Consider the following 23,012-nt stretch of genomic DNA (forward strand, 5'->3'; position numbering starts at 1 on the left):
CTCCACAGTTGTCTCATCTGGCTCAGAGCATGTGGAAGTGGGCCATTCAGAGGAACATATTCCTCATGGCGGAACACCTCCCCGGCAAGGACAACCAGATGGCGGATCTGCTCAGCAGACACAGCCACCAAATGCACGAGTGGGAGTTACACCCATCAGTACTCCAACCGTACTTCCAGCAGTGGGGTCATCCAGAGATCGACCTATTCGCCACAAGGGAAAACGCAAAATGCCAAAGCTTTGCCGCCAGGTTCCCACATCCACAGTCGCAGGGCAATGCGATATGGATGAACTGGTCCGGCAGATTTGCGTATGCTTTTCCCCCAGCGCTGTTGATACCGCTAGTGGCACGCAAACTGCGACAGCACTCACTGACACTCATCCTGGTTGCTCCAACATGGGCACGCCAGCCATGGTACACCACCTTTCTGGAACTTTCCGTGGTGCCGCATCAAAGGCTGCGGATCAAACCCGCGCTTTTAACGCAGAACCATGGAGAAATTCAGCACCCAGATCCGCAACAGCTGAACCTGGCAATCTGGCTCCTGAAGTCCTAGAGTTTGGCTACCTAAACCTACCACCTGACTGTATGGACATCATTAAGGAAGCTAGGAGACCCACTACCAGAGCTTGCTATGCAGCCAAATGGAAGAGGTTTGTCATTTATTGTAATAACAATGACATTAACCCGCTAGACGCATCCACTCAAAACATAATCTGTTACCTCTTACACCTATACCGATGCAATCTGGCATACACCTCAATACGTATCCATTTAACCGCAATAGCAGCCTATCTCCAAAACAGGCAGCACCTCTCTTTATTCAGAGTGCCTGCCATCAAAGCCTTCTTGGAGGGACTTAAACGAGTGATTCCCCCAAGACACCCACCAGCACCAGTGTGGAACCTCAACTTGGTCCTCACCCGACTGATGGGTCCACCCTTCGAACCTCTCCACTCATGTGAGATTCAATTCCTCACCTGGAAGGGGGCTTTCCTAGTAGCAACCACTTCGTTGAGAAGAGTTAGTGAACTCCAGGCACTAACCATTCAAGAGCCATTCATACAGGTTCACGCAAACAGGGTCGTACTACGTACCAACCCCGAATTCATGCCTAAAGTAATATCGCAGTTCCACTTGAATCAAACCATTGAACTGCCTGTTTTCTTTCAGAATCCACAAAATGTCGCTGAAAGAATGCTCCATACACTAGACGTCAAAAGAGCCCTCATGTACTACATAGACAGAACTAAAAACTTTAGGAAAACGAAACAACTTTTCGTCGCCTTTTCCCCACAACACAAAGGCAACGCAATCTCCAAGGCAGGTATAGCCAGATGGATCATTAAATGTATTCAAATTTGCTATCAAAAGGCTAAACGCACATTAACTATTCCCCCACGGGCCCACTCAACACGTAAGTTAGGGGCCTCCATGGCTTTCCTGGGAAACATTCCTTTACATGATATATGTAGAGCAGCCACATGGTCCACTATACATACATTTACCAAACACTATTGTGTAGATGTACACTCAAAACAGCAGGCAGCTGTAGGACAGGCTGTTCTCAAAACTCTTTTTCAGACCGCTGCAGCTGGCACTGGTGGCCGCCGCTAATGGGAGGTACTGCTATATATTCTATGCACAGATATGAATTCAGCAGCCCACATGCCTCGAACTGAATATGCTACTTACCAGTATGCATCTGTTCTTGGCATGTAGGGCTGCTGACATTCATATCGCCCGCCCTCCTCCCCGGCGCCTGTAGCAGCTGCAGCTCTCAGAATTACTGCGTAGCATGGTCATCACTTTCTAGATCTACTCCATCACTGCCACAATGGCGAAAAACAATCTGAGGATGGAGAGGATGCCCATGCGCACTGTGGTCCAGGGGAGGAGTCACCTATCTCAGGATACTTCGAAGACTCTTCCAGGACAACAACGTGCAAACATCCGGACCCAACACTAGGCTGCGATCTATGCACAGATATGAATGTCAGCAGCCCTACATGCCAAGAACAGATGCATACTGGTAAGTAGCATATTCAATACATGCCACAAAGATAGCACTGTGAAACAACCTGTAGATGATTTCTGAACAGAACATCTATAAGGCTATTTAGAGTAGACAGTGGTGTCCCAACTATATGGGCACATTGAGTGCCTTGAAAATATCAGAGAGCAGTGTGAATTATTTGCCATAGGCAAACTGTAAAATCTTCAGCTAGATGCTAATCTTTTGTGGGCTTGTAGCTAGTAATTTCCCCAGGTCTCTAAAGAATTTGAGTTGGTTATCGTCTAATAATTTACTGCTGCTGCATTCTAGATCCTTTCATAACCGCACGGTGAAACAGTTTTTTTTCTTCAAAGTAAAGGTCTTCACAAGTAAGTATACAGTTATTCTGCAATTAGTACATTTCATAGCTGTCATTTTAATGCAAGCTAAGCCTGGAAGAACAAATTTGCTGCTTCTTCTATGTCCATCATCCTTTGTATGGTACATACGATGATCTACTGTCTCTTAAAAGATCTGTCAGTACTGCCTCTGAATGTAAGAAAAAGCCTGCTAGGCTAACACCTACAACAGGGCTGTACAAGCAGGCAAAATGTCTGAAGATGATCTTTGTTTGACTGCTTTTCCCTGCAAGAGGCAAATCTCTACATGTGTGCTAGTCTGTTTTCAGGTCTGGAGGGTCTCCTTATCCTGTCTTAAAAGCTTTGGTGCAGGAGTGGGAACTAGCTAAACCTCCGCGTTTGAAGCCACTGCTCAATCTGCTGCTACCGCTGCCTGCCTCAGTCTCCCAAAATATTAGAGAAACAGCCACAGAAAAGAACCTCTTGCATATAGCTGAAACCCTTAGTATAGCGGATCAGATGTGCACCCTGTACAGAGGTTTTTTACAAGCTTAAAATAAGCTGCTTGGCAAAGTTCATTCTTATGTACTTCTAGAGTATGCTTGATTGTGATTTCTGTCCCTTTATGTCTGCGTTTAAAAAAAAAAAAGAAAACGAGGGAACATGATAGCGCAAAAAAAGATTTAGACCGAGCATAGAGAAAGAGTAAACAAAGGTATAGAAATATAGAGGCGTCAATAGATTGAAAAACTGTAGAACAAAGCAGCTAGAAAATGAGAGGAAACAAATCAGCAAAAACCCTGCAAAGGTTTAGAGATTATAGGATATGCAGAATTCAGAAGAAAGAGGAAGTGGAGGCAACTACTACAGGTAATAAGAGCAAAAGAATAAAAATGGAGAAATCCGAAAATAGTGATCTAGTTGACGGAAAAGATAAACGGAGACACAGGCTGACGGAACGGAACCAGTTTAAAAATATGGGAGGAGAATAAAAAAAAGGCATAAAATATTTCAACTAGAAATTTAACGATGCTGAGTTTGCAAATTAAAATCTAAGATGACATGAGGTTGAGTACCTATTGCAAAGTATTGCAGGTCACTGGTTCTTGGGTTTGAGACAGTTTAATGGGTTAAGATGCCTACTCCAATGATCTGTTTAACCTGAATGTCAAAGATTATTCCAGTAAAACAGTTGGTACATGTACCTACTGTAGAGATCAGTGTGTATGCTGCAGGTTAGAAAATAATCCCAGAGACCACACTATGGGTTAACACGCCTACTACCAAGATATTGCAGTAAAATTTAGGTTGATGGTTAAAATTATGATTCAAGTGATACATGGGCCCTTGTATCTGCCACAGAGATATGCGTGTTTGTAACTTTTGTCACATTTTCAGTCTGAAGTGTGCTAGCTCTCTCCCAACAATGCATTGACCGCTTGAGCTCTACTAGCGTAATTCTGCTGTTAACATGTTGAAAATACAAACAAACAAATCTAAACATTTGCTCTTGAAATGAACTCAAATTGAATCACAGACCAACTGGAACTCTGATCATCCCAAGTCTTGCCCCCATACCCTGGCTACAACCGAGGCATTCTGTTGATCTTGCTTACAGGGCAGTTTGCCTTAAATCCAGCACAAAAGACGAAGCAGCATGATCTCTCAGTTAAACTTGTGAAGTTGTTCTGCTTCTTAAATGGCGTATGCAAATGTTCTGTAGGTGCAAGGCAACCTACATGTGACTCTACTGAGCAGGAGCTGACCAGCCCTGAATTTAGCAACCACACAAGTGGCAGCGTTGGGGAATACTAGCCTGGAGTTACATACGGGGGTAATGTTGGTACGTGCTTGATGGTGCATTGCATGGTGGGGAATTGGTGGTGCATTTCTTACTGGGGCACTCCAGATGCTGATCTGTAGAATGGATAGTGCTTTACATACTGGGTCATTGTGGATACTGGATTGGTGCAGTGTTTAGTATTGGGGCATTAGCATTAGTTGAGCCATTCAACAGATAAACCTCTTCTGCAGGAACTTGAAGGCAACCGAACCCAGTAAAATAAAAGGTGTCTCTGGTTCTTCCACTTCACATGAACTTGCTCATGTTTGGTCTAAAATGTTTTGTCCTGTTCAGGCCACCATGCTCGGACATAATTGCAGGACACACTTTTCAGCTATCGGAGCGTACCTGGACAGGCATGGGGAATCTTATTTTCCTGGCCAAGGGAACTGTTAAAATGCATGATGGGTCTGACACACTTATTCCCTCTGGTAGGGCGCCTTGTCAACTCTCAGGACCCTAACATGTTTATTACCAGGCTGATGCCCAAACCCTTTGCACCCTTGGCATCCTGGAAATTAAAGTTTATTTTGATACAAAATGCTCTTTCACTGAACAGAACTTTGCCTAGGTGCTTAAGCAATGTTTCAAGCCTCTGAGCCTTTCACAACCTTTCAGGGTCAGTGTGGTTCTTAGGACTACCGCTGAATTCCATCTGAATAAAGAAGTCATTCTGCCAACCTTCTTTCTGCATCCAGAGCTATACTTGACCGAGAAGACTCTCCATAATTTGGCCGTGAAATGTGTTCTGCATTTTTTTTTTTCTAGAGCAAATTACATGATTAGCTTTTTGTAACCTTTGGGTGCAGTGATGCTAGCCCAGCAGAAGCTAAGGATGCCAGGTGGATAGCATCTTGCATCACCCCCTGCTACAACCTGCATGGTGTCCAGTTTGCAATGAGTTTCCACTGAGTCTCAGGGCACACTCCACCAGGGCAAGAGTGGTGTACGTGGCATTTTCTGTGCCCGTCTGAGACAAATGGCGGGCATCGGTGTGCATTACCCTTCACGTTCTGCAGTAACTGTGCTCTTGAAGCTTCATCCCAGAGAGCTGCAAAGTTTGTCCAGGAGGTTTTCTACAATGTGTTGATCCAGGCCTAAGCTGCCCAATGCTGCCTTCTGTTTTTCATTCCCCTTAAAGGTCCTGATGGGCGCTGAGGTTCAGTCGAAGAGCCAGGTCTTGAGATCCTTCTTTGTACTCTGTTGTAATAATTGCAGTTATTTGCTTCTAGATGAAAGTCCTGTATTCAAGAGCATTACTCTGATATCAGTACCATCTATAGATTCACATGGACATGCCGCCACAGAGATTTGTAACCTGCTGAACAGCTTAGTCCCCGACTTTCTCCTCCTCCTCCTTACGGAAACGTGGCTGACCCTAGCATCCACACCCGACATCGCCATGGCCAACCCCACCTGATCTAAGACCCTCAGACAAGGCCCCGTACTCTGGCCCAGTGGAGGAATTGCCATTATCTTTAAAGACACCATCAGCTGCACTGATTGCATGGACACCGAACCCATCTACACAGGGCACCTCACTTTTAAACTGCAGATCACCTCCAACTTCACCCTATGCAGCACCCAGATTTTCTGATCCCCAGGACCACACACACACCACCTTCACCAGCAACATCATGCACTACGTTGCTCCACTAATCATCTACTCCAGCGCCTTTATCCTACTAGGAGACTTCAACTTTTACTAAGAGTACTTTACCGACCCCCAAATCGAGTCACCGCACCTCAAAAACCTATGAACCTGGGACTCACCCAACATGTATGTGACCCCCCTGCCACCAGACACATTTTGGACCAAATTTTTACCTCATCAAGCAACACCCATCATCTGGAAGGACCCTGCCCTCGTCTGCTTCAAAATCGACATCTCACATCACAGAATTTAAACCACTACAAGCCTGCCCCACTGCTGCCGGAAGAACACAGCAGAGTAGCTTTGGACTTTCACCCTCTGTAAGAATCATTCCGAACATTCAGGCATTTTACCAGCAGATATCAAGTACTTAAATGACTGGATCACGATCCGAACGATGATGCCCTGGGCCTTCGCAAACAAAGCAAACCGCAAGAACACAAATGCAAGCCATCTGATACATAGCAGAACTCAGGATGACCAAGCAGCTCTGCACTCAAGTAGAACGCAAGTGGAGATTGAGCCAAGGACAGAGACATCTTCAAATCCACCTTGAGATGCTATCACCAGAAAATCCGGACCACCGGCTGGAAGGCACTAGCAGGCCGCATCAACATCCGCTCCAACTGCAGCAAAGAAATCCTCTCCATTATGAGCAACATCACCCCATCTCAAGAACCATGCAGCAACTTCTCAGACATTTTCAGTAATAAAATCACAGCCATATATGACGTCTTTGACCCTCAGTCTGACCCCATGATCCTTGCAGCCAAGACCGCACCATGACCACATGGAACACCATCACCTCACACGAAACTGCCATAGTTATGGAGTCCATCCTCAACGGGGCCCCATTAGATGCGTGTCCCTACTACGTCTTCAATTAAGGACTCCTCCCCATCAGCAAATCCCTCACATGCATCCTCAACACAGCCAAATTTCTGGAAGCACGCAGCTGCCAACGCCCTACTGAAGAAGCCCTCAGCAGACCTGCTAACTATGGACCGATCTCCCTCCTACTCTACCAAGCCAAAATACTTGAGAAAGCCATAACACATGCCTCCCCTAACACCTTATCAACCACTAGCTCCTCGACATCACAGTCTGTACTCACTTGACCACAGTACTGAGGAAGCTCATGACTGCAACAGACAACATCAAAATGATTGTAGACCAAGGAGAAACTATGACCCTCCTCCTACTGGATCTCTTAGCAACGTTTGACGCGGTCTCCCACACTACCCCATCCTCATCAGACAACTGCATGGGGGCCAGCATTTAGGGACCTGCACTCTAATGTATCTTCACAATCTTACTCAGAAGAACTCAGTCAACCTGCTGCCTTATGCCTCTGAAACCTGGCAACTCACCTGTGTTGTACCTCAAGGCTCCTCACTGAGCCCCACCCTTTTCAACATGTATGTGATAACATTGGCTGATGCCATCTGCGTCCACAAAATCAACATCCTCTCGTACGCCGACGAAATACAACTTATACTGTCCCTCTCTGGCATATCTTTCAAAATAAGGAACATGTGTACCACTTGAATGCCCTAAGTAGCCACCTCGATGAAATCCAACTGTCTCAAGTTAAACACAGACAAAATGGTGGTACGTTTCGGAATGGATGCCTCACCTTGGCACTCCACCTGGTGGGGTGCAAACCTTGGTCCCACACCTACCCCCAGCCTACACATAAACCTCAGGTTCATCATCTATAATTACCTGGACATGCTGCCCTGGTCAACACCATCACAGCGCCCTGCTTCCACACCCTGAAGATGCTGAGAAAGTGGCTACCGAACATCACCGCAAAGGCAGTCACCCAGGCCCTCATCTGCAGTAGACTGGACTATGGGAACTCTCTCTACACCGGGATCACCAATCATCCCCGGAAGAGTCTACAGACATCCAGGGCACAGCAGCCAGACTTTTCCTCTACCTCCCACGCCGGCTTTACATCACACCATACCTGAGGAAGCTCCACTGGCACCCGATACACAAGCTCACAAGATAAAGCTGTAAACCACCTTTGCTGTATACTTTTTATGGCCACGTTTAATTGTTGTTTTATTTGTAACAATGTTTTTTTGTTTCTCTTCTGTTATGTTTCCTCCTATAATGGCATCATTTTTGTGCTGTGATTTCTGTATATCGTATGATGCTCTATGGAAAATGACTAAATTAAAAAAAATAAAAATACACAAGCTCACAAATTCAAACTCCTCACCCACAACATACAAAGCACTACACAACACAGGTCCGGCCTATCCTTCCATCAGCCTTCCAGGCACCTCCAGTCAGCCGGACTCTTACTAGCATGTGTCCCACCCATTGACAAAAGCAGGATCTGAAGTCGAGCCTCCTCGTACATCGCTCCTAAAGTGTGGAACAAGCTCCCACTGACTTTAGGAAGGCTTCCCCCTCTGAGATGTCCAGTGACTTTCTTGACTTCAAGTCTCTGTGGGTACGAGTAATTTTGGAACCAAGTGACATCTTGCTATGGATAGGAAGCTGTACTTTCAGTTCAGAGTGGGCACTCTCCTACCGAGAGGGTTTACCTCAAAATTACTTGCGGGGGTACTGTTGTTTTTCCCTGCCTGTAATTCTCCAGTAGAGTATTTCACACGCCCTCTTTGTTTGCCCAACTTACGCATGTCCCTGTATAACTTGGCTAGCACCCATCTGCAGGCTCTTAGGCGTGCTCAGCCACTCCGCTGCTCTTCACGTTTTGAGAACCGACTAAGTCTCAATTTATGCCATTCCTGTAGCCAAGTTCTTGGGTGCCATGTGGATTGTTTGAAGAAAGGCACCGTTACATTTACTTTGTGGCCTGTGATTCCTAATGCTCTTCCTTTTCCCTCTTTTTTTACAGACTGCCGCTATGCCTGCCCCACACTACTCATATGCGGAGACTAATCACGGAGTTCCACACCAAGCTCCACCACAACCCAGACCTCAGGATGAGGCCTGGGGACACCAAGCAGCATATGGCATGCCACAGCCACCGCAGCATTACTGGCCCGCCGCTTCAACAGCATCTCATGTAGCGCCTGGCAATCAATTTGTTCAAGGATCTGCCTCCTCCTGGTCAGGAAATGGAGTAGCCCCAACTTCGTATGAGGCAAAGGTAAGCTGTTGTAATCCAAAAGAAAGATGGTCCGTTCTTCTTAAGTAGATTGGTTAAGATCTTTATTCAAGTTGTTAAGTAATCAAGAGAAACCCCACCAGGAGCAGCTGTCCTGCTGCTCAGCCCATACCCAACTGACATTCACAGACATCCAACATTCCATCCATCCAACATTCCACACCACAGTCATTCTAGCTGAGCAGCAAGGAAACATAAGTTACAACATATCTCCCTTCTTTACGGGGAACAAGTGCATTGTAAAATAAATTAGATGAAACAATAAAACAATGACAATATGGCAAATAACATATAGTCACGAAATTGAATACAATGCACCAATAGTAAGAAAATAATGCATTACAATATAAACATCTCACATCATACCCTGTCACACCATACCACGTCTCATCAAACTCACATGAAAGAAACGTCATATCACATCATACTACATCTCATCTCACACACAGTGAATAATTAAAAGAACATTCTTTCACGCCATACTACATCTCAACTTACACGCAAACTATACTAAAGATTTCACACCACATCACATTCTGACCAAAGTATCACAACGCTTCCTGAATTAAACCACCATCCTACATCATACACCAAAACCCACATGCCATAAATCACACCAGTTGGCCAGACCGGTAAGACGAGCAACATACGGGGAACAAACCTTAAAACAATACATATATCCGGACACAACGCGCGCACCGCAGGTCAGAAAACAATCACCCTCATAACACTTCTACACACACATCCAATAAATCTACCACTCACACTTACCCAAAACTCAAACACCAATACAATAGGTGTCACATTCCCACACATAATACAACAAACCATACCTAATAATGAGTGACTTAACAAAACACAGCCATCTCATGCACGACTCAAACCGATGAGTGGCCCAACCATTAACCACCACCACATACACAACATCAACAGTGTTTCAAAATTCTGGGACCAATGTCCCTTCCCCATTCCTATTATGGGACATGGCTCTCCATCGTGGTTCAAATTCGTTCACTAAGTCAATGGATGACTTATTCACATACAATCAATCAACAACAAACTTGTAATAATGAGTGACTTCATATAACACAGCCATCTCATACACGACACAAACCAATAAGTGACTGAACACTTAACCGCCACTTCATACACCATATTCACAGTGGTTCATATTCTGGGACCTGTGTCCCTTCCCAATTCCAATTATGGGACTTGGCTCTCTGTCGTGGTTCAAATTCTGGGACAGTCTGACCCCTTCTAATTGTGGCTCAATCGCCAACATCTGGGATTACTATCCCGGTTCCAGGTTCAATCTGGAGGCTGCTGGATTTTATATCCTAGGATCACTGTCCCGGCTCTGGGCTCAATGCTCCTCACCGCACACATGTTTTTAATTACTGTCCCCATCATGGATCAGCTTCCGGGAGATTTATTTCACTTATTGACTTTATAGTCATTTCATATTAAAAAGCACACTGCCAATATTCTGCTAGTTATCTTCGCTTTTCAATATTCACTAACACCCAGACCAACGATGTAACTGGCAAACGTCAGCAAAGGCAGGATCTTTTCCTCTCAATAGTGTTTTTTTTTTAAATTTTTTTTATTTTGCACCTTGAGCTAACAGACACTCCGTCAATATTTCCACCGTAATATACACAGTCAGCTGTTCGACATATCCCGCATCAGCAAGGCAAGACGATTAAAACCGATAAAATACTTCACATTTTTTTCCTTTGGCAAACAGTCACTGTTATTCTGACACTCTCAATTGACATTGTTGTCAATACCAGGACCTATAAACTGTGTGCGCCTGAGTTATTTACATAACATGAAGGCACGCATATCCACGTAGAACCGGGTGGTTCTCGGCAAGAACATACATCCAAAATCGCCACACAGGAGTACTGACGCAGGCATGTTGGAGTGAGAAGTCGTCACAAAAGGGATGGTGTCATGATGACACCGACGGTCTCCATGAGAAGGTAAGCTGGCGCGTGTGTTGTCCCTCTCGTGCAGGATTTTTTCATTTAAACTATGGCAGTTAATCCGTTACTGAAAACAACACTGTACATACACAGCGCTCCCGAAAACAGTGTAAACCATTGAATAAAGTTGAATATCGAATCGGCATCAGCACATCTCCCCTCCAGAAAACATCCACTCTGATGATTTATCAACCTCGCAAAGTTCTACTAGTCACTGCCTTGACATTTCCATAGAATCGATGTTATTCATCTCTGCCCAAAAACAGCACCAAACAGCGACAGGGCCCGTACTCCAAGGTCAAAACAAAACTGTCCAACAGCTGCTCACCGGGGCCCGGTCTCTGCCCCCGAGTAATATATTTACAATATACGCCGGAGCTCGATCTTTGCCCCCGAACGGCACACACAAAGGTTCACCACACTGAAACGTGAATCTTCAATAAATAGCACTGAGGCCCGATCTTAGCCCCCGATCGTCACACATCAGAATTCATCACATTGAAACCTGAATCTTTATTAATTAGCACTGAGGCCCGATCTTTGCCCCCGTTCGTCACGCATCAGAATTCACCACACTGAAACCTGAATCTTCATTAATTAGCACTGAGGCCCGATCTTTGCCCCGATAAACATGTACTAAACTCATATCTGGCACGCTTGGGTTAAAGGGCGACCGTTGGCAGGGTCACTGGTGGGGTTTGGGTGCCAGGCAGGATTACACACGTACTTTTAATTTTCGTAAAAAGTCTTTTACCTTGTGGTTTCCATGGCTATTTTTCCTTGTACCTGTCAAATTTCCGTTCTCCATCATGCTCGGACTTCACTTTTCTGTCAAGTTTCACTTTTTCTTTCCTTTAATTTCCATTAGGTGGCACACGTGGATTCTTCTTCTAATTCATCGCCAAAATGTTGTGATCAATAAAATGATGGTCCGGTCTTCTTATGTAGATTGGTTATGATCTTTATTCAAGTTGTTAAGAAATCAAGAGAAACCCCACCAGGAGCAGCTGTCCTGCTGCTCAGCCCATACCCAACTGACATTCACAGACATCCAACATTCCATCCATCCAACATTCCACACCAGTCATTCTAGCTGAGCAGCAAGGAAACATAAGTTACAACATAAGCCAATTGCAGACAGAGTAAGAAAATGTTTGCAAATGGAATAGATTCACTATAGGACAGAAAGGTGAGTGGAAATATGTGAGTTAATTCTCTCACAAGTAATTGTTGTGGAGTGGTTTGCATTCGGGGCATAATAGTGCACAATAGGTTTCTGTCAAGCGGACAGCTAATCTTATAGAAATCTGAGGTGAAGAGGGTAGAGGTATGCTGTACTAAAGTAGTGACATGCTACCAGGATATATTTCATCCTATCCTCCACCCTGTGGTTCACAAAGGTCACACTTCAGAACACTGAAAAGCTGCAGACTTATGCATATTAAAGTGCCTTTCTGAAACAAAGTGCACCTCCTGATATATTGACAGCGATTCCACCATTTTATAGGTCGGACTGGTCAATCTTGGGCATTCTTATAGAATTACTGTATGATTGGCATGTGAAATCTTTCCAAGATCCGTTGGAGGAATTTCAACTGAGTCCCTCCCGTCAGTAGTGGTACCTTCAACTCCATCAATATCTGAAAGAACGGCTGATCCCCACTCCCTCTGAACACTTGTTAAATCCGAGGGTAGTGTCTTGGTCTTTTATACTACCCTGATCACTGAAGCATTTTCCAAATCAACAGATTCCCTGCTGTGTGTCTGTTGGCAGAAATGGGTCTCCAAGCCATATACTGAGAAAGATTTGCCCCCTCTGCTGCTTTTTCGTGATAAAAGATTGCAAGAAGCATGTCTAATATTTTCGCTGGACGTTGCCCTCATTGCCACTCATGGATATGCCAGTAGACTGATTGTGGCATTCTCTATACCTGCAGCTTGCTATCTAACAACTGCAGTATAGCACCAATATGAAGGCCTAGCTGGAATGACTTTGCTTCGACAGCCTCTCTTGTGCTCTGTTACTTGACAGACAGACGTCCGTCCCTGGGATGACGAATAACAGGGAAAAGTGGTTCACCAGCTCTGTGGTCTTGGAAGAAGCATTCCTGTTCTGATTATTATGTCTTTTGGCTTCCTCAGCTTGTCTGCCTCCATAGGACAGATTTTGAATAACAAAATTGTAACGATGGAACCAATACAACATCGTCATGCAAGACATTTTGGGTTCCTCTTCATGTGAGTGACACTCTTCAGTGATGGGGAAACTTAAGAAACCTCATACAGGGAGAATCATTTATGTCAGATTGACTCAAAAAAATAATAGTCATTGATGCTTCCGAAGTAGGAAGTCCTGCTCATCTGGGTGAAATATTTATTAGTAGTCCTCTGGGGGTTCTCTGCAAAAACAATCGATAAAGCTAAGGTCTTTGTCCTTACTCAAGAGTTCTATGAAACAAAGCCATCAGGCTCTGGTTAAGGGCCATAGGTCAAAATGTTCCCTAAGCTGTGGATTCGTAGCTAGTAGCTTACCTGGCAGGAGTAAGCAATATTGCAGGGTAACTGAGATAAAGAAAAAGACAAGACTCCTCTTAGTTAGGCAAAAGCAGGTTTACTGCTACAGCAGGTAGAGCAGCTTTCCCAACATGGGTAAACAGCTGGTCTCAAATGGCTGCTTACAGGCTGCTCCTTAAATAATCACACAAACCATGTCTCTTACAAAAGGTCGAATAATAGGTTACTCAGTAATTACATATTTGTTACAAAACATGACATCACCTGTGTCTTTAAACTCCTGACCTTTCCCTCTACACATTCTTTCTTGTAGAATGTGTGTGTATGTATGTTTGTTTTTGACTGCTCTGCTTCCACAACTTCTTATCAGAGTCTGCGTACCCTTGGCTAACTCGTTCTCCTGATCCTATTCTTCAATCGCATACAGCAACAACACCTTAATAAACTTCAAATGTTGCAAAACGCTGCAGCTATACTACCACTTGGCTTACCCAAGTTTGTCAGTCTCAGCCAAAATTCAGAAACTACACTGGATCTCTGTGAGGCATCGCATTACATTTAAGGCATTGTGTACAGCCTTCAAAGCCCTCCACAATACAGGCCCTTACCACCTTAGGCAGAATCTTAAATGGTACGTACCACTTAAAACCATTCGTTCCATGGAAGCTAAAACCTTAGTGGTTCCCAAATTCAAGAAAACTAACTGGGGAGGCAGAAGCTTTATCATAGGTATGGCAAAGGCATGGAACTCACTGCCTTTTCAAATCAAATCTTCTGCCAATCTGCTCACATTCAGAAAGGAATTGAAAACCTGGCTATTTAACATCTGTGGCCTGATCTTTGATCATTCACTGTGAATTGGAGCTAGCGTCTGGACACCTCCAGGTATCCGAGCGCTTTACAAATTTATTTAACATAACATATATCGGTAAATGTGTTATAAAATGTAATCAAGTTATTTCATTTTTTAAGTAAGTTATGTGTGGCTGTAGCTACACATGCTTTGCTTATTCCTGCCATCTAGTGTTGGGTCTGTATGTGTGCAAGTTGTTTTATTCGAAAGTCTTTTGAGTCAGGAGGTAGCGCGGCGACTCCTCTTGGTGATAATGCACATGGGCATTGACTCCATTGTTAGATTGTTTTATTTCCGCTGTCTGTTCCGGACGTGTGTGCATGCGCTCTGGTTTGATATTGTTACGGTGTTCTTTTCTGTTCGCTCACTACCTTCCATTTCGTCGGTATTGTTTTTAATCAGGTTTCTGCCGAGTTGCTTCAACCATGAATACCCATAGGGCCTCGTCCTTCGGGGCCTTCTCCAGTCTCCATCGCATTTTCTAAAAATGCCTTGCTGGTGATGGAATGGAAACAATTCTGTTGTTGTCCTCGCTGCCACGTGAAGTACCCGCGGACCGAATTGTACCAGGTCTGCAATCTTTGATTTTTGCCGTAACTTCAAGAAGCGGATTGTGATGCCTTCTGCTCCTTCCGCTCCAAGAAAACCCTTTGAGGCCGTGGTCATGTCGCCTCGAGATGTCGCAGAGGAGCATAGAGGACACTCCAGACCTTTTCAGGGAAGACTATGTCAAGCAGGAAGAAGACCACCCTCAACCGTCTGGGGAGGAAGAGACGTTCTCTGTTGACGGCATTTCAGGATCTGACCTTGAGGTGGAGATGGAGGATGTAACACCTGCTCAGCAGTCTGTGGGTATGGTACGCCTTGCCTCTCAACACCGTTTTGATCAGCTCAGACATTCTGCTCCTCTGAAACATCATGCAGAGATCCTCAATCCACCACTGCCTTCCGGCCATGGTCGGCACTGAGTAACTGTTTCAGACACCCCGCCTTCGGTCTTGGTGCCAAAAAAACAACCCAAGCAGAAACCTTCGGCATTGACCATTTCGGTCTCAGAACACCAGCCGGCACCTACTCAACCCTCTGTGCTGAGCCGAATACCACCATCAACGTGAAGAGGGGAGAGGAGTTGGCCTAACGGCTAAGGCGTTCGACCTCGGACCTGGGGAACTGGGTTCGAGTCTCGGTAATGATGCTGAACATCCTGTGATTCTGGGCAAATCACTTAATCTCCCCATGCCTAACAAAAATGAATGTGTGTCCTCATGTAACGTAACTGGTGCTCTGTGAAGAGCTCTGATACCCGATTTGGTTGCGGGTCAAGTTCACGCTATATAAAACTAAAAGAATTAATACATTTTAAAAAAAACGTCCACCGTTTCGATGATGAGCTTAACTTTGGTTATTTCCGAGGGTCCTACGGAGGTAACAATTCAAGAGGTAGAGGCAAGGGTGCTTCCCCACGTGGAACAACACCCACCACCAATAACTTCCCTCTCCTACCCCCAATCACATAAACCGGTCAGAGGTCGCTTATATTTCCAACCCACATGGCAAACCGTTACATCAGACCAGAACATGGCAATTGTCTGGAGCTCATTACCACACCTCCCAACATTCTACCTCTCAATCACATAAAACTTTGCTAAAACAGTAGGTTCAAGCTCTCCTCCTGAAAGGAGCCATAGAGCCAGTCCCTATAAATCACCAAGGTTCAGGAGTGTACTTGCTATACTTCCTAATACCCAAAAAATGATGGCCCTTTACGGCCCATTCTAGACTTGCGTGCCCTAAATGAATACATCCTGTCGGAGCACTTCCACGTGGTAACTCTACAAGATGTGATCCCACTTCTCCAACAAGGTGACATTATGGCTACACTAGAACTAAAGGACTCCTATTTTCACATACCAATACACCCAGCACAATGAAGATATCTCAGTTTTGTGGTGGGTGGCAAATATTATCAGTTTGAAGTCCTCCCTTTTGGGAGTAACTTCCGTACCTCGGGTATTCACCAAATACCTTGAAGTGGTAGCAGCACACCTATGCAGACTAAAAATCCATGTATTTCCGTATCTAGATGATTGACTTATCAAAGCCAATTCTCACCAGTAGTGTCAATACCACACTCCGGTTACAATAGATCTTCGCTTAGGGTTCAATTTCACCAAGTCTCACCTTCACCCACCTACAGGTTTAACCTTATCTAGGGACTATTCTAAACGCACAAATAGGCCTAGCTTATCCCAATACTGCAAGAATCCAGTCTTTCCAGGCGTTAACTCTCCAATTTCAACAAAATCACCAACTCAGTCAAAACAGTCATGCTTCTCTTAGGTATGATAGCCTCCTACATTACCATAGTTCTTAATGCATGACTACACATGCGACAGTTGCAGGAAGGCTTAGATCTACAGTGAACTCAGTCACAGGGTCATTTGGAAGGTCTAGTGTTAATAGATCACCACACATCAACCTGCAGTGGTGGCGCACCACAAATCTATTACAGAGGTGACCTTTCCTCGACCCTGTGCCCCCCCCCCCCCCCCCCATCACTGTCGCAAATGATTCGTCACTCATGAGATGGGGGTGTACACTTGCAAGATCTCACAGTAAAGGGTTTTGAGAGACCAAATACCTAGGTCTCTACATCAGCTACCTAGAGCTTCAAGCTGTTTACCTAGCATTGAAAACATTCCTACCTCACCTGGTCGGCAAGGTTGTCCTAGTCCGGACAGACAATATGACGGCATGTATTACCTACAGAAACGAGGGGGGGGTGTTCTCTACAACTATCTTGCCTATCTCAGACCATTTGGCGCTGGGCTCCCCATCACAACATTGATCTCTTAGCGGAGTACCTTCCGGGAACAGAGAACAGTTTTGCTGACCTCCTCAGCAAGATGCGGCAACAAGTCCATGAGTGGGGAACTCCAACCGCAAGTCATCCTCCCATACATCCACAGATGGAGGTTCCCTTAAGTAGATCTGTTCAGAACCATGGACAACACAAAATGCCCAAACTTCGCCTTCAGGTTCCCATGCCCACTATACAGTGGCAATGCACTATGGATGAATTGGCCAGGGACATTTGCCTACGCTTTTCCTTCTCTTCTCCTTCCATTTCTGGTTCAGAAGTTCAGGTCAACATCTCTCACTCTAATAGCTCCCACATGGGCCCATCTGCCCTGGTTCACAACATTACTGGACCTCTCTATAATTCCCCACAAAAAGCTCCCCACAAGGCCAGACCTTCTCACTCACAACCATGGAGAAATCGGGCACCTAGATTGAAGTCTCTAAACCCGGCGATCCAGCTCCTGAGGTCATAGAATTTGGTTACCTCAATCTCCCACTAAATGTATGACCATTCCTAAAGAATCCTGTAGACCTACCACTCGAGCATGCTACGCGGCTAAATGGAAAAGATTTATATGCTATCGGCACTCAAAACAAATGGATCCTTTTTTTTTTTTCTTTTTTTTTTATAACCTATTTTATTAAGGTTTTTGATATCTTATACAATTGTTAGTGTTAGCTTGTGCATCCACGTGTCTGTTATGTACCTGTACAGTTTTGCGAGTGTATTTTCCATACATCAAGTTAGTTTTTATAATACTAATATTGACCAATGTCTTAATAACTTATTTACATTCTTATTACACATTTGAAAAATTAAAGTTCTTCGTACTAGTTATCATTTGTACATCTTGTTGTAGAACCTGTTACATAATGTATAATTTACTTTTCTTTGTCTAACCGATCTAAACTGTTCTATCAACATATAAATCTCTCCATTATCATTGCGTCTTGAATATATTATGTACATTTATCATGCATATATCTACAGTGTAGCATTAAATCTATGAAAGTGCAGAAATGTCAGTCGTTTTAAATTCTTCCATTAAGACATTCCAGTCTAGTGAGATAGTTTTTTTTCCTCAACCCACGTCTCTCCTCTCTCTGGATTTCTATACCTTCAGCATTACCCCATCGAAGTGCATCAGTATACTAATCCTGTACCTTTGGCGCTTTCCTCGCTTTCCAACGCTTTGCCAAATGGATCCTTTTAATGCCACAGTACAAAACATTGCCCGTTACTTGCTTCATTTACAACTCTCTGGGCTAGCATTCACCTCCATAAGGTTACTTCCCGCCATAATAGCTTCCTATTTTCAAAATAGGCAATCATTTTCTTTATTCAAAATATCGGTCATTTAAGCTTTCACAGAAGGACTTAAAAAGAGTAATTCAACCACGGGTTCGCCTGCACCCTCCTGGAATCTTAACATTGTTTTTACACAACTTATGGGACCTCTGTTTGACCCCCTGCATACATGCCCCCTTCAATTTCCCTCTTGGAAGGTGCCATTTTTAATTGCTAAGTTCGAGGCATGTGGGCTGCTGAATTCATATCTGTGCATAGATCGCCGCCTAGTGTTGGGTCCGGATGTTTGCACGTTGTTGTCCTGGAAGAGTCTTCGAAGTATCCTTGGATAGGTGACTCCTCCCCTGGACTACAGTGCGCATGGGCATCCTCTCCATCCTCAGATTGTTTTTTTCCGCCATTGGGTTCGGATGCGCTATCTTAGCTCAAGTTAGGAAAAAATTTTGTCGAGGCCACAAGGCCTTTAGTTCGCGTCGGTACTGTTTATCGATCGGTTTTCGATACTCTCTGTTAGTTTACTAACTTTCAGCACCGACTTTGTTCGCATTTACCTGTCCATCAACTACTTCGACGATGGAATCGAGGACGCCATTCAAAAGGTGTCCGGTATGTAATGCGAAGTACCCACACATCGACGTCCATCCGGTGTGCAACAAATGCCTTTCGCCGGACCACGACGAGTCGACATGTATGGCCTGTGCCCGGTTCCGTTCAAAGAAGACTCTGCGGAATCGTCGAGCGGCGAGGCTCGAAGCGCAGCACGCGGCACCGGCCCCAGCTGACATCTTCGACGACGCGACGTCGAAGAAGTAGAAGTCTTACCCTCCAGTCCCGTTTCCGACCAAGAACCCGGATCGGACGAGGCCGACGAGTCACTCTTCCACAGAGGTGAAGACGACACCGAGGTAGGAGACGACGAGGAGGCCTTAGGGGCCGAAGAGAGTAGCTCCGATGATGAACAAGGCCTACCTGTTCAAACCGAGAATTCACCAGTGCCACAGACTATGGCTCCGGTCGAGGGATCGCCTTCGGGCCTTACCCGAGACCTATCACGCAGTCCTTCGGCCCCGCCCTCGGGCCCGGCCTCGGACGTTCAGCGGCAGCCATTACCGCTTAAGCCAGCTGGTTTCCCTTCCACGAAACCGAAACCGAAAGCTGCTCAGGTTCCTACGAAACCGAAACTGAAAGTGGCGCTAGTCGGATCGAGGCCTTCAACACCTTCGACGCCGGCGCACCGTGTCGGCACCGACCGCACCAAGGGGGACTTCGGTGCCGAACTCGAGACGGGCGACATGGGAGTCGACAAACGGAAGAAGGCCATCGGCGCCGACAAACCTGCTCGGTTACCGGCGTCGACGCCACCGACACCGAGGGCCGTCCCGCCTGCTACGCCTCGCAGCACTCCCTCGACGACACCGAAACCTCACGTGTCGAAGACGTCGACGGTGATCTCCGCACCTCGGCTCGATGCACCACGGGCGCAGAAGATATCTGCAGCCGCCTCGACGACCCTGGCGGGGGCCACGACCTCTAAGGCGCCCCGAGTACGGCCTGGCGCAATGCCAGGCTGCAAAACCAAGGCTGCCCTCCAGGACCAGTCTGGTTCGATCGATCCAGCGGTTTCGTCGGTGCCGACCAGCATTACCTGCGGCTTGCCTCCATCCACAATCCCGAAGGCGTTTCAACTCAGGACACAGGCCACCAAAACTGCGGTTACGCCTGTCGAGCCGTCTCCGTCACGCGTCATCGACGCCGACACTGGCAGGATGATTCTCCACGACCGAAGGATAACTTCGGAACCGCCATTGGAACCTTTCAGGATCCCGCTAAAGAGGAAGCTGCCTGTGGACACAGAACCTCTCCTGTATGAACCCTTTCATTCACCCTACCAGGATCCACACCGGGCCTCCCCCACACGCTCCGACACGGATGCATTGGAGGACTACATGGGTGAACAAGTCCCCTACCATGTGGACACGGACCCTGATGACCAGCAGGACCCTGACCAAACTTGGGGCGACCCTGCAGACCCCAGTGCACCTCTTGATGCACAGGACCCACAACTATATGGGGCAAAAACGTCACCCACAGAGGATACTGCGGCGTTCAACGCTCTGATTGAACGGGCGGCGAACAACCATGATGTACAGCTTCACTCTGATATCATCGAAGATGACTTTCTAATGGACACCTTTGCATCCTCAGAAAGACATGTAAAGACTCTGCCAATGTTGAAGGGGGTCCTTAAGCCAGCCACTGACATTTTCAGGGAACCCACCAGGGCACGAGTGATAAACCCCAGGATCGATAAGAAATACAGATCAGCACCTGGGGATCCTACTTACATCAGAGGACAATTACCACTCGACTCCATCGTTGTGGCGAATGCCCGCAAGAGGGCACACTCGCAGACAACGGGTGACGCTCCTCCCCCGGACAAGGAGTCCAAGGTGCTGGAGACCTCCGGCAAGCGAGTTGCCGCACAAGCTGCAAGCATATGGCGCATAGCTAACACTCAAGCGCTCCTCGCTCGCTACGATAGGGCGCACTATGACACAATGGAGCACCTCCTTCAACACCTCCCTGACCCCTACAAAGAAGGTGCAGAAATCCTTATCAGAGAGGGACAGCTACTCACAAATGCTGCCATCAAATGTGCACTAGACGCTGCTGACACGGCTGCCAGGGCCATCAACACTAGCGTCATCCTACGACGTCACGCCTGGCTACGTATCTCAGGATTCAAGCCTGAGGTACAAAACAATATACTTAATCAGCCCGTCAACCCCGACTTTTTGTTCGGGCCTGAGGTTGACGCCACCCTCGAAGATAAAAAAGGACACGGACACTGCAAAGTCCATGGGCGCCCTACAAACTCAGTCCTTTCGGAGCGGCTCCTTTCGTCGCCCCGGAAACAAGGGAGCAGGCAGAGGACAGGGGTCACAACAAACATATAACAAGGGTAATACGCAGACCACCTACGATAAGAACACCCGAGGTGGCTATCGTGGCTCCAGTACCAAGGGCAGAGGACGTGGCTACGGCAACACCAGGTCCTCCCCCAAGAACAAGCAGTGACGCCCTCTCCCTTCCTCCCGACCACATAACACCTGTCGGGGGAAGGCTACAACGGTTCCTGTCCACGTGGAACTCCATCACCACGGACAGGTGGGTCAAAGATATTATAAAATACGGTTACTGTCTGGAGTTAACTTCCACTCCACCCACAATACCACCAAGAAACCGTCCTATGTCCTCAGAGCACTTGACGCTCTTACAGCAAGAGGTAGAAAATATGCTTCTAAAAGGCGCTATCGAGGTCGTACCCGTCCAGGAGCGGGGCACGGGGGTTTACTCCCTCTACTTCTTAATTCCAAAAAAGGACGGGTCGCTCAGGCCTATATTAGACCTGAGACCCCTGAACCAGTACATTCTTTCGGAGCACTTTCACATGCTCACTCTACAGCAAGTCCTTCCGCTTCTCCAGCAGGGAGACTTCCTAGCATCACTGGACCTCAAGGATGCGTATTTTCACATACCCATCCACCCCTCACACAAAAAATACCTCAGGTTCACTGTTCAGGGGCAGCACTATCAGTTCAAAGTCCTTCCCTTCGGCGTGACAACAGCGCCCAGGGTTTTCACAAAGTGCCTAGCTACGGTGGCGGCACATTTACGGAGACAGCACATACACGTCTACCCCTACCTAGACGACTGGCTCGTTCAAGCGAGATCAGCCCAGCAATGTGCAAGCCACGTGTCCCGTACCATTCACCTTCTTCACAGTCTGGGATTCTCACTAAATTACCCAAAGTCTCATCTCCAGCCCGCACACGTACAACAGTACCTAGGTGCGACTATAGACACTCTGGCGGCCACAGCTCAGCCAAATTTAGTGAGGATCAACGGCATACAAGCGCTGATCTCCAAGTTCAGACCCAACCACTCGCTTCCAGCGCGAGTGTTTATGCAGTTGATAGGCATGATGGCCTCCTGCATCTTCATAGTCCCGCACGCGAGATTACATATGCGCCCACTTCAGGAGTGCCTAGCACGTCAGTGGAATCAGGCTCAAGGACAGTTGAAAGACCTAGTGTTGGTGAGCGGTCGGGCATACAACTCTCTGCATTGGTGGAATCCACAAAACCTTTGCAAGGGCCGACCGTTCCAAGAGCCTGTTCCACAAATAGTACTGACAGCGGACGCGTCTCTCCAGGGATGGGGAGCTCATGTACTCCACTACACAGTGCAGGGACTATGGACGACACAACAGAAGAAGATGCACATCAACCTTCTGGAACTGATGGCAATCTTCCTGGCCATGAAGGCTTTCAAAGTACATCTGTGCAACAAGGTCGTGTTGATCCGGACGGACAACATGACCGCAATGTACTACATACAGAAGCAGGGAGGGACACACTCTCCACAGTTGTCTCATCTGGCTCAGAGCATGTGGAAGTGGGCCATTCAGAGGAACATGTTCCT

The 23,012-nt window shown here is 46.4% G+C and overlaps 1 protein-coding gene across 1 annotated transcript in view; it reads left to right on the forward strand.

The window, feature by feature from the left end:
• The window catches only part of BAG4 (BAG cochaperone 4), a 125,291-nt gene that overhangs the window by 96,873 nt on the left and 5,406 nt on the right, over positions 1-23,012 (forward strand). The window contains exon 4 of the mRNA XM_085633735.1: positions 8,729-8,983. Coding sequence (XP_085489861.1) covers positions 8,729-8,983 — 255 coding nt within the window. The remainder of the gene's footprint in view (positions 1-8,728; positions 8,984-23,012) is intronic.

Source organism: Triturus cristatus, chromosome 11, assembly GCF_964204655.1.
Source record: "Triturus cristatus chromosome 11, aTriCri1.1, whole genome shotgun sequence".
Taxonomy (NCBI): Eukaryota; Metazoa; Chordata; class Amphibia; order Caudata; family Salamandridae; genus Triturus; species Triturus cristatus.